The sequence below is a fragment of the Rhincodon typus genome, chromosome 6 (genome assembly GCF_021869965.1).
Source record: "Rhincodon typus isolate 14 chromosome 6, sRhiTyp1.1, whole genome shotgun sequence".
NCBI classification, from domain to species: Eukaryota; Metazoa; Chordata; class Chondrichthyes; order Orectolobiformes; family Rhincodontidae; genus Rhincodon; species Rhincodon typus.
Window position 1 is genome coordinate 95,156,855 of NC_063337.1, and position 17,240 is coordinate 95,174,094.

Below are 17,240 nucleotides of genomic sequence, written 5' to 3' on the forward strand. Positions count from 1 at the left end.
CAGTGCGGCGCTCCCTCGGCACTGACCCTCTGACAGTGCGGCGCTCCTGTCAGTACTGCCATTAAAATTGATGCTGGAGTTTGTCATTGAGCCTCTGGAATGAGGTTTGAACCCATGATCTTTTGAGATGGAGAGAGAAGAAATACAATGGCATCTGCTTCCCTTGAATGTAAATTCTGTTTAACAACGGTCATGAACAATGAGTGTATGTTAATCACTAAAATAAAACAAAGAACTCTCGATTCTGAAGAACGGTCACTGGACTCAAAACGTCAACTCTACTTTCTGTCTGCACAGATGCTGCTAGATCTGCTGAGTTTCTCCAGCTATTTATGTCTATGAATGAGTGTATTAAACCTTTGAAGTTATGTTACAGGTTTTGGTTTTATCTTCTTGCTGTCTTTCAGTCCTGTACAGAGCTTTTACGTTTCACAGTCACAGGCCTGTGGGAAGTATGGAAAAGAATCTTCAGCTGGTCAGAAATATCATCCCTCCTTTAACTGAGAAAAAACACAAAGGACAAGATGGAAAGATAGGAATTATTGGTGGATGTACTGAGTGAGTGTGGTACAGACCCCTGCTGAAGCAGGGAAAGCACAGTGTGGTGATGCTGGAGGGTGGGGGGAAGGATGTGAAGTGGTTGAGGTTGGAACAGAGGTTGTGGAAGATGGAAGAAGGAATTGTGGTGAGCAGAGTGATGGTGGTCCTCGCAACAACCAATCGGGGACATAGGACAAAAGTTTTGATAACAGTACGATCCCGTACAGGACCATTAGTGAATCTGAGAAGGTGGCAGTGGGAGTAAAGAGTGGGCTGAGGAAGGGCAATGAGCGAACTGGGGAGAGACAGCTCACCGTGAGAGCGTTCAAGATCAGTTCATCGACTTTCAGGGACAATTTTTCCTTATCATTTTTATTTTCAGTTCAAAGATTCTCCAAAAACTTATACAACTAGGTGAACGAAATAATAATTGGGAAAATGAAATAGACTGTGTCCTCTGTTTTTAATAAATGTGATAATCTTGATATTTTTATCATTTACAGATATACAGGTGCACCATACTTTGCGGCAATTGCAAGTCTTAAAGTGGTAGGTACTTGGCACAAGTTAGAAGCATTAAATTTATATTTTGAGAAAACATTGCCCCAGTTTCCTTTGGGTTTGAATTTTGCTAATGGGCTCAGGAGTGGCAGATGGAGTTTAATTTACAAAAAGTGACATGTTGCATTTTGGTAGAGCAAATCAGGGCAGGACTTGTACACTTAATGATAGGGTGCGGGGAGTGGTGACGAACAAAGAAACCTTGGAGTGCAGGTTCATAGTTCCTTGAAAGTGGAGTCACAGGTAGACAGGGTAGTGAAGAAGGCATTTGGTACGCTTGCCTGTATTGGTAAATACATTGAGTATAGGGGTTGGGAGTTCATGTTGCGACTGTACAGGACATTGATGAGGCCACTTTTTGAATACTGTATTCAGTTCTGGTCACCTGCTATAGGAAGGATGTTGTGAAACTTGAAAGGGTTCAGAAAAGATTTACAAGGATGTTACCAGGGTTGGAGGGTCTGAGCTATAGGGAAAGGCTGAATAGGCTGGGGCTGTTTTCCCTGGAGCGTCGGAGGGGTGACCTTGTAGAGGTTTATAAAATCATGAGGGACATGGATAGAGTGAATAGCCAAGGTCTTTTTCCCAGGGAAGGGGGTTTCCAAAACTGGAGGGTGTGGGTTTAAGGTGAGAGGGGAAAGATATAAAAGGGACCTATGGGGTAACTTTCTCACTCCGAGGGTGGTGCGTGTATGGAATGAGCTGTCAGAGGAGGTGGTGGAGGCTGGCAGGTTTACAACATTTAAAAGGCATCTGGATTGGTGTAAGAATAGGAAGGGTTCAGAGGGATATGGGCCAAATGCTGGCAAATGGGACTAGACTTATATAGGATATCTGGTTGGCAAGGACAAGTTGGACCGAAGGATCTGTTTCCGTGCTGTACAGCTGTGTGACACTATCTGGTACATACATACTGACAATTAACAATTGCACCTTTGGACCGCTATGATAGAACAGTATTGGCTCTAAGTGATTTATCTCTTCAAATGTAAAATCTCTCTAGAACATTGATCTTGTGTTGCAAGCTGCAGATAATTAGGCCTCACAGCTGTAGCTGTAAACAGAAAGGCTTTGTCAGCTAAGGTGCTGAGTGTTTTTGTGTTTCACACATTGTGTTGCATCTGTTCACAATGCGATCCAAGTTGAAGAACTTGCTTTTATGCGGGAAGGAGTAGCTTCATGGTGGTTAGGTTGTTGTAATTCACTGGTTCCCTGATGCTTATTAGAAATCGGAAACTGTCAGTGATCCAGTCTGCATCCATGCACACAACTCCAAACCCACACCATGTGGTTGGCTGTGGAGCTTCCAGCAATTGGACATAGGCAATTAACAAATGGAGTCTGGCCCAATGTAAGTCATAGCTGTCTGGATTGTACATAACAGGAGGATGCACTAGGATTGCATTTTAGAAGGATGCAGAGGTGTGCACGAGCTATATTTAATCTTTTTTTTGTCTCCCTAGGGTGCTGACCTTTCTCATGTGTTCTGCACTAAAGATGCTGCCCCAGTTATTAAATCCTACAGCCCAAATGTGATTGTTCATCCTGTCTTGTAAGTTCACTTTGAATTTGTGCCTTGTACAGGTGCATCATTTCTGTTCTAGGCAGATTACAGGGGGATATTGTTACAATCTGATTAGAGACTGTTAATGTGTCAGGAAGAAATGTGAACAGTCAGCAATCAACTGTCAGAACTACACAGGAATTCACATTTTTAAGCTGAAAGAAAATATATTGTATATCAAAAGGAATTTAAACTAAGTAAAGTCTATTAACAACACGGCTTACAGAAACTTGTCCAGCTACTTCGGCTTTGTATTTTGTGCCATTGCCCTCATACACGTGCATGCACTTACTAAATCTTTAAGGTTCATTTCTTTGTCCTGGAACCAATTCAAAAGGTTTTGCAGTGCTCTGTGGAATTCACTTTGATTTCTCTTCAGTGAGCCAGCCAAGAGACAAGAGTTCTTTAGGGTTTTCCGTTGACTAGTGGCTTAGTGATCTTCCAGTTTCTATTCCCAATGTCTCCTTTCTGGATTCCAGAGCTGCAGCACAAGCCACTCTCGGTGCATTGTTCTGTAGCCTGCTGCAATTTCAAATCTAATGTTGATCTTGCTTTTTGTGCACATTTGCAGCTGCAACTTTGTTTTCTTCACCCTGTTCAATCACCCTATGATCTATGTACAGGCATGCAGCCTGTACTGCATGCAAAACAAAACTTTTCAGGGTATTTAAGTGCATGTAACAATAATAAATCAAATCAAATCAAATCAATGTTTCCAAATGCAACCAAGCCGATTATTTCCAGAATTTCAACTGCAACAAGGTTGATTTCCTGTTATTGAAGATTACTTCACTTCTTCCTTTAGCTTCAATCTTCCAGTTGTTTCCCCTTTCCAACATTATTATGTACTGAACACTAGCTCCTGATTGCAGGCTGCATTATGGACAATAAATCTAGTATTTTCAGGCTTTATCTCTTGACTTCCACGGAGCAAGAAGCTACATAAGATCAAAGCTGACACAATCTTTTAGCTCTCTTTCCAAACATCAGCCAGTCTTACCTGTGTATCTTAACTAGACTCTCTCAAAATCTCAAGAGGATCTCACTAAGCTCCACCCACCTCCATGGTAATGTGGTGTCTATATTTGTTCCCAAGTAAAAATGTAAATTAACTACCTTTTTAATTCTGAAGCTTTCTTTGATTCTAGGAAATCAAATGTATAACATATCACTTACTGAAATAACTGCAAGCATCACATCCCCAGTTCCTTGGCTAAGTTAGCCCACCTGCCATTTTTGATCTTTCCTTTCTACCTGTTAACTTCTCAAAGTGTAATAGACTCCAAACTTGTTTGAATTGCATTTACTTCAGGGTTATGTTTAGTGGTTTTGAAACTAGATATCCCCGTTTTGTCTGGTTAAAACTTTAATTCCTAAAGCCAGACATTATATTCTAAATCATCTGAATTATGAACTAAATATTCACAGAAATATGCAATTGAAGTGATGGAATGTTGTCACAGGAGATCGAGGCTGTTTCCAGCAGGAATGAAATGCACCGAAAGAAGATTATGTACAGGATTTAGGACCAGGGGCAAAATTAACATCCTCAGAAAGTTGGGGGGATTTGCTTCCAATTATTGTTGAATCAGAAACTTGCCCATCCACATGGGATTAGATTAAAGAGGCAATGAGAGTGTGCGAACTGGATAATGATTATCCGCTGTTGCTAATGTGGACTGGATGAACCAAATTGTCTGTTTATGGGGCTGAGACAGCTGTGCAGGGAATGCTGAAGATTTTTTTTTGTATGCTGTGGAGCTACTGACTTATCTGCAAGGAGACTTCTCGTCTCAGTGAATCTTCAGACCAGGAACATGCATTTGCAAGTTCGAACCAGTGAGTTGCAGGAGTGTCTGGGGCCTCAAGCTGATTTGCCTGCATCAGTACAGATCAATCTAACATTGGGCAAACATGCTGAGCCTCTTTGGAGTACACAGACATCGAGTGACGTGTGAACGTTCAGAGTCGTGCAGTTACATTGTGTTCCATGTTTGGAAAAATGTATTTTTGTTTATTTCAGAGACACTTCTAGTGGTGTGGAGGATGTGGAGAAATGGCTTCCTGCTCTGCATTCAATGGTGATTGGGCCGGGTCTAGGAAGAGATGAGAAAGTCTTGCAGAATACAAAGGTGAGGATGGCGGTCTGTGTAAACAATCCCTGTAGTGATGTCAACTAGGAGGTGCTTTTAGGGGTCTTCAAGCAGGTGACCAGTGTACTATTAGACTATTCGGTTGCTTCTGCCTTGAATGAATTTCTAAATGGGAGAAGGGTCACAGGGCAACGGTGAAGGGGAATGATTGGATGGGCTGAAGATGTGAGGGAGTTGGGGAGGGGCTGACAGGGTTGGGGTAGAAGGTCGGGGGCAGGAGGTGAGGGGGTTTGGGGAGAGAAGGGGTCCTTTGCTAGAGGGTGGAGCTTTTCCAGAGCCCATTTTGCAAAAGCTGATCTTGAACACGGTGGTAGGAAGTGGGTTGATTAGAGCGGAAGAGCACTGCCTGCCTGACATCTCAGCATGACTGGTTTGTTCTGAGACAGTTGGCTCCACAGGATGTCATTAGAGACCTATCATAAGGTTTGTGTTTAGAGTAAACAGTGAATGTAGAATTACAAGGGGCAGGAGGCACAGCCCCACATTCGAAGAATGGTGATCTCATTGTTCCCTGCTACCGCACTGTGATTGGCATCCCTTCCTGGTCATTCCCACAGCACAGAAGGAGACCATTCAGTCCCCAGTGAGAATAAGTTATGGATGAAGAGGAAAATAAGATCAGGCTCTCATGTTGCTGTAGGCCTGGCTTGCATGAAGATTGTCTCTTTTCTGATGTGAAGGGCCTAAAACTCGGATATCTGATCCGGCAGCTGCGATGGCTTCTGTAGAGGAATAGCTGGAGATTACTCCCACAAGTAGACTAGGTCCTAGCCAACATTGCAGGTTGTAGCATTGCAGGCTCAGTACAGCAGTTAGAGTTGTATAGCACAGAAACAGCTCCTTTGGTCCAATTCGTCCACACTGACCAGATATCTTAAGTTAATCTAGTCCCATTTGCCAGCACTTGGCCCATATCCCTCTAAACCCTTCCTACTCATATTACCCATCCAGATGCCTTTTAAATGTTGTAATTGTACCAGTCTCCCACTTCCTCTGGCAGCTCATTCCATACACTCTCCAACCTCTGCGTGAAAAGGTTGCCCCTTGGGTCCCTTTTAAATCTTTCCCCTCTCACCTTAAACTTATGTCTTCTAGTTTTAGACTCCCCTGCCCTGGGGAAAAAGACCTTGTCTATTCACCCTAATCCATGCCCCTCATGATTTTATAAACCTCTATAAGGTCACCCCTCAGCTCCTACGTTCCAGAGAAAAAGGCCCCAGTTTATCCAGCCTTTTCCTACAGATCAAACCCTCCAGTCCCACTTATGTCACATTGACTAGCCCCAGGTAAAATTCCAAATTAGTGAAATATTTTTCGACTCCGCCCTCAGTAACTTTAGGCACTGAGCTGTCCTTTAGCTGGTTTGTCCTCGATACCTTCCTTGTTCTGAGCAGTGTCTCTCTCGTGCTGTAAAGGTGGTTCCCCTCCAAATGCATGTCCTCCACCAGATTTTATCACAGCCAAACAAAATGGCTGCAAATGTTAACATGAATGGCAGTCAATTGTGCAGGAATTCCCCATGCTGTCCCTCTTGTTCAACTCTACAGAATCTTTGAGTCCATACAAATTTTGAGAACTCAGTGCGCCGTCCTAGAATCTTCAAATTATCTAATGATCCTTTGTGATTGATTCTCAAGATAACAGTCTGATCATCTGCTTTGGCTGTGGTTGGATCCACAAGAGAAGTTATGTGGCTTTTGGGAGCCATTTTGTAAGACTGTGTCCATTTTAAAGACAGAATAAATGTTGTTTCAAAAGAAAAACTCACTTAAGTACACATTCAAAACACACCTTAAACCTTGATTAGATCACTCCTTAATATTCTATACTTAAGGGATAACAAACTTCATCAATGCACCCTATCCTCAATTTAATCGTTTTGGCCTTGGTATCATTCTGCTGAATCTGACAATACTTCCTTCGTCAGGATGTGCCCAGAACTGAGCTCAGTTACTCCAGTCAGGGTCACAGCTTTATAAACCAAACACATCTTTCACCTGTTTGTTTTCCAGTGTCAAACCAGCCAAAGGACTGCTTAGTGTGTAAAGTTACTGAGGATGGAGTAGAAAAATGTCACTGATTTCAAATGGCTAAACAATGTGACGTAAGCAGGACTGGAGGGTTTGAGCTACAGGGAGAGGCTGATTAGCTTGAGGCTATTTTCCCTGGAGCGTCGGAGGCTGAGGGGTGACCTTATAGAGGTTTATAAAATCATGAGGGGCACGGATAGGGTAAATAGTCAAGGGTTTTGAGATAATGTTAACCTGTCCTAGGAGCAAAGCAAGCATCATAGCCACCCATCCTTCAAACCCTCCTTGCTATGAAATTGGCCTCTTATTGTCCAGAACTCCCTGGCTTCATGAACTGAAGGCCGGTCCCAATAGCCAAGCTTTTCATGCACCGTGTTTTACCCTAGGCCCCTGAAAATCTAGATGAATCTCTTTAATAACTGAATATTGGTTGTGAAACCGCCAATGTGGCATTATTCCTGTTGGATTTTCCTTCTGTTCCAATGGCCTCCTATCCTGCTGCTGGCAACAACACAGTTATAGAACATGGCTTCGGACATCGTCAGTCTTGAGTGTATTAAAACTGGATCTGTTGACATTGGTGTTCCCTGTGGCACTTACAGTCCGTGGGACACTTAATAATGAATTTAAAAAGGATAGTGTGATCAATACCGGACTGTCAGTAATAAATCTGACAGGGAATTCAGGAGAAATGCCTTTTACGCAGAGAGTGGTGAAAATCAGGAATGTGTCACTACAGGAAGTGACAGGGGGATAAAACAGGTATGTTCAAGGGGAAGTTGGTAAACAGCTGGGCCAAAGGACCCCTTCCTGTGCTGTAAATTCTGTAATATGGTTGACCTGTTCAACAAATAGTTGCACATTGGAGGATTTAAGTTCTAATTTTATTGGTAGTGTTGCAGCAATTCAAAGTGGCTTTCTTTCACAACAGGTTATAATGCAGAAATGTCAGCAGCGAGGAATACCCCTTGTAATTGATGCTGTGAGTAAATTGTTCAGCTCTATTTCAAACAAATTTCACCGTGTTTTAAGCTTCCAGATCTTGGCCCTCTCTCTGATTTTATGTTAATTGTAAAACTGCTCCTTACTAACTCCACATAATCAAAAGAATCATTTCTTTAGCATCTTTCACAAGCTATCCCAAGTACTTTCCAGCCAATGAAATAATTTCAAAGGGTCACCTCTGTTGTATAGCAATGTAGAAAATAGGACACAGCAAGATCTCTCAAACAGCAATGTGATCTGGCCATGGAGGAACTAAATGTGGTCAGGAAAAGCTCCATAATTCGTCTTTGAAATAGTGCCATTGAAATTAGCACCTCTGACACTGCCTCCTGGTGCTGACCCTCTGACACTGCAGCACTGACCCTGGTGTGGACTCTGTGACATTGTGCCCCCACCCCAGTGCTGACCCTCGGGCGGTGCAGCATTTCCCCAGTAGTTCACTGGAATGTTTTCTAGAGGGATTATCTACTTAATTCTCTGTTTGGAGCCTTCACGTAGCAAGAAGGGAAAAACAATAAATCCTCCTCATTTAATACAAGAAATCCGATTTTCTGCGTTCATGTATTGATGGGTTTATAGAAGAAATGTTTTAAGAAACTGGGAAGTGAACTATTTCCCCAATCTCCGTGTGCCATGCATGCTCTGAGCATCAAGACCCCTAACCGTTTGAATCTCTCTTCTTTCTCCAGGATGGATTATGGGTGGTTGCCCAAGATCCCTCTGTGATCCAGGGATACCGTAAAGCCATCCTAACACCAAATGTGGTTGAATTTTTCAGACTCTACAATGCGGTGGTAAGTCTTCGAGTTGGATAATTAGCAGAGGTTTTAGCTGCTCTTGTGCTCAGTAGGGTATGTCGGGCCTCTTAGACTCTAGTGGGCTGAATCAAGCAGGTAGATCAAATCTTTAAGAGTTGTCATTATGGTGACATTCGATCTTAACAGGCCAATAACACAATTCAACTTGAACATACCTCTTGAAACTGGCCATTACTGCCTCCTCCCTTTGATTACCAGTCCTTTTTATCCATGTAAACAGTTTCTCCAGGTGATACTGGTTTAAGATCATTGACCAAAGAACTGGGGAGGAAATTAGATTTGTTTAAATCCAGACAGCTGTTGAGATCTGGAAATCTACATTTTGAAATGCTGTTGGAAGCAGCTCTGGAGTTTATAAGAAACAGAAGGAGGAAGCAGCTTTTGGGTCCACTGAGCTGCACCACCATCTGTAAAAACATGGCTCATCAGATGTGGCCTCAGTGCCAATTTTCTGACCTCCCCCCACCGATAATACTTGACTGACATTCCCTCTAATTGTTTTTTTTCCCCCCACTGTGCAGACCACAGGACCATGTGTGACAGTGGCTTTAGGAAGCTGATCAGTGTGCACTGCTGTCTGGGGGACAGAATTACAAATATTCATGACCCTCAGAGAGAAAAAAAATCCCCCCCCCCACTTCCTTACTTTCAAAATGTGGTTCCTAGTTACACATTCCTCCACATAGGGAAATATTCTTTTAGCTCCTGGTCAAGCTGCCTCAGAATTTTTATACATTTAGATAAGGTCATCATTTGTTCTAAAATCCAATGAGTATAAACCTAACCTGCTAATCAGTTCCATAATAAGACAACTCCATTCCATGAATCAGTTCAGTAAACCTTCTCTGAACAGCTTCCAATGCAAATATTTATTTAATTAGAAACCAAAACTGTAGTCGAGGGGTGATTTGTCCAAAGCCCAAGATGGCTGGAGCAAGATATCTGTAATTTTATACTCAAACCCCCTGCAATAAAGGCCAGATTCTACTGGCCTTCCTCATTGCTGTATCTGTATGCTGAACTTTGATGATACATGTGCAAGGTCACACAGATCGCTCTGTAATGCAACATTCTGCAGTCACTCTTCATTTAGACACCATTTGGTTTTTCTCATCTGTCTCACATTGTCTCCCATTCTAGTCCATCTGCTAAATTTTTGCCCAAGTAGCTAACCAATCCATGTCGCTCTGCAGGTTTCCAAATGGAATGGAATTAATATTTGAAAAGGATACATTTGCAGGGTTATGGGGAGCAGAGCAAGAACAATGGGAATAACTGTATAACTCTTTCATACAGCTGGCATAGACAAATGGGCTGAACGGCCTCTTTCTGTGCTCAGTGATTCTACTATGCTTTGCACACATTTGTTATAAGTGTTTATAGTAGACAGGAAGTCACGTGGATTCTCTGTGCTTAGCTCAAGAGTCCTTTCAATGAGTGCGATCATTCGGGCAACTTGCTTCAACTAATTCAAGCAATGGGGAATGTGACAATTGTCCAGAAGGGAGAGAAAGACCTCATATCTGATGGAACTACAGGTAAGCTCCACTAATTTAAACTTTACTAATGTGAGCTGTCACAGAAAGCCTTCCTTTTGGACAACTCGGTCATTCATGGTCAATTGGTTGCTTTGTGAAGTAGTCCTTGGAGACCTCCTTTCCCCAAATCGTTATGGTGCAGAAGGAGGCCATTTGGCTCATTGTGTCTGTACCTGCTCTCCGAATGAATATCAGGATTTAATGGCCAGTCTCCTACCCTTGCCCCCGTAAATCTGCTCTAAATAACCCTGTTATTTCAGTTTATGTCATCAACCAATGCCTTCTTGACTTAATTGAACCTGCCTCCATCATACTTCCAGACAGTACATTTCAGGACCCCAAAATGTTTCCCCCTCATTGCATTTAGTTATTTTGCAAATCCCTTTAAATCTGCAGCCTCTACTTTTTGGTCCTTTTTATGAACGGGGATAGTTTCTTCATGTTTACTCTAGTTAGACCCTTCATAACATTGAAAACTTCAATCAAATCTCCTCTTACCCTTCTCCTCTTCAAGGAAAACAGTCCCAACTTCTCCGATGTATCTTCAAAACTGTAAACCTCTTCCGTACTCCCTCTCCAATACACTCACATCCTTGTTATAGTGCTGTGCACAGTACTCTGACTGGGGTTTAACCATTATCTTCAATAGGTTCAGCCTAACCTCCCTGCTCTTGTGCTTTATGCCCCTGTTAATAAGGCCTAGGATATTGTATGATTTATTGACCACTGTCCACCTTTTGTGCCACCTTCATAATTTATACACACAGTCACTCCAGCCTCTGCTCTTGTACAAACTTTAGAGTACCCTTGATTTTATAGTATCTCTCAATGTTCATTCTACCAAAACGTAACACCTCACACTTCTCTGCTTTGTCAGAAGTCACACGACACCAGGTTATAATCCAACAGGTTTACTTGAAATCACAAGCTTTCGGGGCACTGCTCCTTCGTCAGGTGAGGTCCTTCATAAAAGCAGTGCTCCGAAAGCTTGTGATTTCAAGTAAACCTGTTATATAACCTGGTGTCGTGTGACTTCTGACCTTGTTCACCTCAGTCCAACACTGTCACCGCCGCATCATTCCCCGCGTTGAAGTTCATCTGTTAGCTGTCTGGCCACTCCACTGACTTGATGTCGTCGAGTCGTAGAATCATACAGCCTCGAACCAACCCTTTGCCCCACCATGTCTATGTCAACAAACAAACTCCAATCTGCTCAAATTCCATGTACCTGCACTTATTAGGCCCTGGCATTTTAAATGCCAACCGGAGTTGCGAGAGTACTTGGCTCTACCACCCTTTCATGCAGCCTATTCCATATTCCTATCGCCCTCTGGGTGAAACAAAATTTCCTCAGATCCCCTCTAAACCACTTACTCCTCACCTTAGACCTATGCCCTCTGGTCTTTGACTGCCATGAAGATGCTTGTGATCTACCCAGTCCGAAAAGGTATGCATCCTCCTCGAGAGCATTGTGGAATGGATAGCTTGTACTGGCTGGTCCAGTGCACATGTCTCACAAACAAATGAAAAAACTGAGCATTATCAGTGAAAATTGAAAGGATTGACTTATTGTGAAATTCAAACAATGCTCAGAATAGAATTGCAAATGCTTCTGTGTTTGTATTCAACAATGGGTTTCTGGTGGGCTAATTTAATAATTAAATGACTCGTACTCTGAGACAATCCAATTTAATACAATAATTTATAACAGCATCTAGCATTGCAGGATTAAAGATCTTTTTCCCTTTTTTGAATTTTATTTGTATGTGGATAATTTAACAAGAATTTGCTCCAGTTTTGGCTTATGGAGTACCTGTTTCTCTGTTTTTAGTATTGGCGTGTTCACAGCAAGGCAGTGGTCGGAGGTGTGGGGGTCAGGGAGACCTGCTTTCAGGAGCGCTGGGGGTCCTGGCCCATTGGGCTCTTACTGCTGGCAATGAGGAAACAGATGGGTAAGACTGGCCAATAATGTGTTTCCAATCAGTGGAAATAAGTTTGGGATTGTGATGTTCCTGTCGTTAATGCATCCAAACATGCTTATATAGGAGTGAGTCTCATCTGAAGTAATGCTGACACACACACACACACACACACAGGAAGAGTTGGGGATACTTATAGACTTCCCCAGTATAATGCTGGGCAGATTGATATCAAGTGGAATACTTGGGTCCAGTGAGTGTAAGTGTTTGTTTTTCTCCTCCCTGCATGACTGGGCTTGACCCCTATCATTGGCTAATTAGATGACTGGTTAATCTTAATGGCAGTTTCAGAAGCGTCTGCCCTGGGAAGAAGTCACTTTGAAAATCAACTTATTTCTCTCGGTCAGACTGTCCCTGTATTTGATCGGTTTCCCAGCTAAGACTGTCTGCAATGGTGCTTCCCTGTTCCTCTTGATACTTGCGAAGCCGAGTGGGAATGAGCTCTAACCCCCCCCCCTGCCGCCCTTACCCTATTTCACACCCTAGCTGGACTCTGGCTGAAACGAAAAGGTCATGTTTCAAATGTGAAGAATGAAGATGCTTTTCACACTCTGCTGTGGTTATGCATTATCCATTAATCACATTTGTGTGAATCAGGGTTACGTACGCTCACTGTTTAGGGATTTTTTTTTTTTTGCTCAATTTCATTGAGGGGAAACTTGAATAGAGATTCTCAATTGTAAGAGCTTTGGAGCAAGTAAGGAGAAACTTTATAGTGGCAGGAGGGTCAGTAATCAGGGGGACAGATTTAAGGTAAATTAGGAAAAGAATCATAAGGGAGATGAAGAGAATTTGCATGCAGAGTTAAATTTTCAGGATATGGGCAAGTAGCAGGGGCTTGGGGCTCTTTGAATAGTCTTTCACAAGCATGATTCATGCTGTACAGTTCTAAGCTTCACACAGTAGCTCATCATGGTCTCTGTTCTCCTTCCAGGTTAAATCCCACACTTATAGCTGCATTCGGAGCTTGTGCCTTGACAAGGCAGTGCAACCACCAGGCTTTCCAAAAACATAGGCGTTCAATGACCACCTCAGACATGATTGAGGAGATCAGCACAGCTTTTAACAAACTCTTTGAGAGCTAAGGGGAAGAACTGGCTATTGGAATGGAAACTGAAGTGCAAGAGTTCACGTGGGCTGTATAAGCTGCTGACAGACAGTTCCCCAGAATTAACTCTCAAGTTTGTTGTTTCAAAAAAAATGTCTAAGTGCAGCCACCCAGCTGCAGTTAAAGCACTGGAACTAGCAGGTTACAATCTGCTGAATACTACGAATCCTATCTTCTGAATAAACACATCAAAATAACAGAAACGTTTTGATGGTTCTAAGTAGGATCGACATTGGTGGTGTGGGGACAGAGCAGCAAGTCCATGATTATAAAGCCCACTGGTCACAGTTACCACGCTTTAGCCCTCCATGTTGGATGAATTGCTAAAGGGTTGATTAAAGTTATTTTCACTCCCTGATCTAAATAAAAACACAGGTTATTCCTTTGAATTACAGATTGTGCTTCTTTTTCTCAATATGGCGTTTGAATTCCGTTGCCTTAAATAGCAGAGCTTGCCATTTTTGAGGGCAGTTTCCTTTTGTCTGTAATGCTGTAAACTGTGCAGTGATTGCTTGGCCATGATAACATGAATTATGTTCGTTGCTGGTCCCCTCTTTGGGGATTAGGAAACGAGGCATGCTTAGTTAAAGCATAGTTGGACCTTTTTTAGAATCAGCTGTTCTCAATGGGTAACACTTGTACCTCCTGAAGCAGAAGGTTGTGGTATCAAGCCCAAGTCCAGAGAGCTGAGCCTATATTCAATTGATGGCCCCAGTCCTGTACAGAAGGGGCAGGCTGACATAGGGAGAGGGGGGCAACCATCAGCACTCCAATGTAAGGACTTCACTATTGATCCTGGATTTAAATTTTATCAGGACTGGAAATAGACCTCTCGCTCCATCATGCCTGTGCTGGAGCGACACAGTTAGTCCTACTCGTGCCTTCCCCATAGCTTTTAAATTTTTACCCGATTTGAGTGTTAATCCAATCCACTTCCAAAAATTGCTATTGAATCTGCTGCTACTATCCTTTCTGGCATAATAAGCAACTGTGCACTTGTGGGAGTTTTTTAAATATATTTCAAATCTGTGCCCTTTTGTTACTGGACCTCCTGCAATTGAAAAGTTATTTTTCTACAAAAATCCTTCATAATTTAATGTTGAGCAGAGCTGATGGGAAGTATTCGACCCTCCTGATATTAGGACCAAGGAGCCACAAGTTGGAATAAAGGTCAACGTTCCTGAAGCCGTTTTAATAACTTTTTTTTGTATCTGACCACTTGTTTTGTGATTTTTTTTGTATCAGAATCCTAAATGTTTCCGCTTCTCCACAGTTCCAAAATTTAACAGCATTTAAAAAAATACTCTACGGACTATTTTGTCTGCAAAATGGTCGAAATAACTATTAATGCTGTGGTATACTGAGGAACTGACTGTCATGAATATCAGAATTCATAATGTGGTTCTGATCTACCCTGGGAAATCTATAAGACTTTAAAATAAGTGCATTTATCATTCAGTTTTGGTTTAGCAAAAATGACTGAGGAACCTGCAGCCAAACACCGCTCATTCAAACTTAGTAGCAGGGAAACCGGATCCAATTGCCTGCAAGGAATGATTTTCACCAGTAATACTGAATTAAAAGCACAAAGTTCCTTTAATGAATAAAGAGTTAAAAATTCAACCTGGGATTGCTTTTCAAATGAAGCTGCCACCCAACAATTAAACAGAAAATCTGAGGAGACAGCAGAAAAGACAATGTTCAAGGTTGATGACCTTTAACCAGGACTGCTATCTGTAAACTGGAAATTAGCATCACGAGCAAAGAATCATCAGACCTGTGTGCTATGTCGGAAGTCTGTGCAAAATTGCAGGACATTACCTCCAGCTGCCACAATTAGTAACTGCACAAAACACTATCAATTCTTGTTCTTCACGAACTTGCAAAATCCATTGATGGGTGTGCAAGCTTAGCACACATTTGGGGGTGGGGGGAATAAAATTTTTTTGAATAGTACTATTCGAAAAGTCTAGAACTGTTTTAGTGCTAAGTACTCCATCCTCTCTCTCTTTTGCTCACTATTTTCCTCACATCCCCCTCCTCTCTTCTCCACAACCCGCCTATCAGAAACAGATAAACTGGTCATTACAGCTTGAACTTGTCTGTTTTGACGAGAGAAACAAAATGGAAGCATATTATCTAAATGATGGGAGATTACAGACCTCTAAAGTGCAGTGCGTGCATGCATGAACTGCAAAAGTTCAGTAAACAGGTACGCTATTGTAAATCAAAAGCTAACGTTATCATTTACAGCAAGAAAAATTGAATACAAAAGGAGAGAGGTTATGCTTCAGTTATTTCGAGCAGTGGCAAGATAAATTTGGAGTAGTGTGTACAGTATTTGATTAATCAGTTAAGGTAAGATGTAAAGGCATTGCTGGCTTCACAGAAGTTTTACTACACTAATACCTGCAATGAGCAAGTTGTCTTATGAGGCTGGGCTTGTATTTGCTGGAGTTTAGAAGAGTAAATGGTGACAACTGAAACATATCTTGAGTTCTGACAGGGTGGCTATGTAGAGGCTGTTTCTGTGTGGGAGAAACTAGAACTAGGAATTACTATTTAAAATTAAGAGGTCACTCATTTAAGACAGAACATCTTTCTCACAGACGGTCATGAGTCTTTGCAACTCTGCTTCGACTACCTCTGGAGGAAGAGTCTTTGATGCAGGTAGATTCTTGATTTAGCAAGAGGGTGAAAAATGATTGAGAGTATATAGGAATGGGAATGTAGAGTAACCAGATCAGCCACGATGATATTGAATGATGGAGCAGGCTCGAGGGACCAAGTGCTCTACCCCTGCCCCCAATTCATATCTCCACATATACATTATTACAGTATTTAGGTTGTTCTTAACCAGCCTGAATTGTCTGTGGGTGTGTTCAGCTATTACTCTATGACAGTGTAAACTTAGTTTTCAAAACTTTGCATAACTTGTCAAGTACATAATTTAATTTTTAGTTGATGTACAAGAAAGAAATAACATGACCAATCAAGACATTATCTACCTAATGACAATGTTTGACAAACAATAGAGTTTTAAAAAATCATGATTCATCCGGTAGGTGGAATGGGATCCATCAGTTTTTCCTCACCATTATTTGCTGTAACTATGATTGAGAAGCAATGTGTTCCCCAATTAGAAATGTGACAGACAGACCTGATTCACTGGATAGGCACTGCATTGTCACTAGGAGCCAGGGCCCAGCAAAATTAATCGTGGACACTGATCCACTTTTCACTCTAGGATGCAAACACTGAATCTGACCCCTTAGTGTCACAGTCCAACATTTCTATGGTAAGCAACTCCCCTGGTTTATAATACCAATGAACACTTTAGCTCAAAGATAACACATCCTTTTCCATGACTGTCAATGGTTTATGTTAATACCCCAATACTGGTGTTGTAAGTCTGAAGTGAATGATCAGGCTTCATTTTTCTTTTCCTTTTGTAAGTTGTTCCATAATCTCCCATGAAGAAGTTACCCCTCGATCCTAGAAAAGCAAAAATAAAGGAGGTTTGTTCAGAGATTCTGGAGAAATATGACATATCAAATGATGAAAAATTAACATTGCACCTTTAAATCACTGTTCAAATAGTATAACTAGAAATTTTCAGACTCTCCAACAAATCTTCATTCTTTTCTGCTCTAAGTAGATGGAACTAAGTCTAACCCTTGATCCCAGTGTGCCCCAGCTATTTAGCAAGGGGAAAATGTCACTATTTATGACCACTTTATACAGGATGCAGAAGTGTTTGAAATTTAATAAAGTGAGATTTGATTTTAAAAGTTTCTGTAAATTCCTATGCTTTTTAATGATTTGTATCTGGCTTCATCTCAATAAATTACCATCAAATTCATCTAATCAAAACAGTGGATAATTGCAGCCAGACGTCCCTCATAATTTACAACAATCTATTTAATTCACAGATTACAGAATGG

General features: G+C 41.8%; 1 protein-coding gene across 1 annotated transcript; it reads left to right on the top strand.

The window, feature by feature from the left end:
- The first annotated feature begins 27 nt into the window (after nt 1-27).
- naxd (NAD(P)HX dehydratase) lies at nt 28-13,685 on the top strand. Its single transcript, XM_020523273.2, has 9 exons — nt 28-558; nt 1,044-1,089; nt 2,565-2,653; nt 4,689-4,797; nt 7,780-7,830; nt 8,543-8,647; nt 10,089-10,209; nt 12,041-12,161; nt 13,123-13,685. The coding sequence occupies exons 1-9, from the start codon at nt 368-370 to the stop codon at nt 13,271-13,273; spliced, it is 984 nt and encodes a 327-aa protein (XP_020378862.1). The 5' UTR covers nt 28-367; the 3' UTR covers nt 13,274-13,685.
- The last annotated feature ends 3,555 nt before the right edge of the window (nt 13,686-17,240 follow it).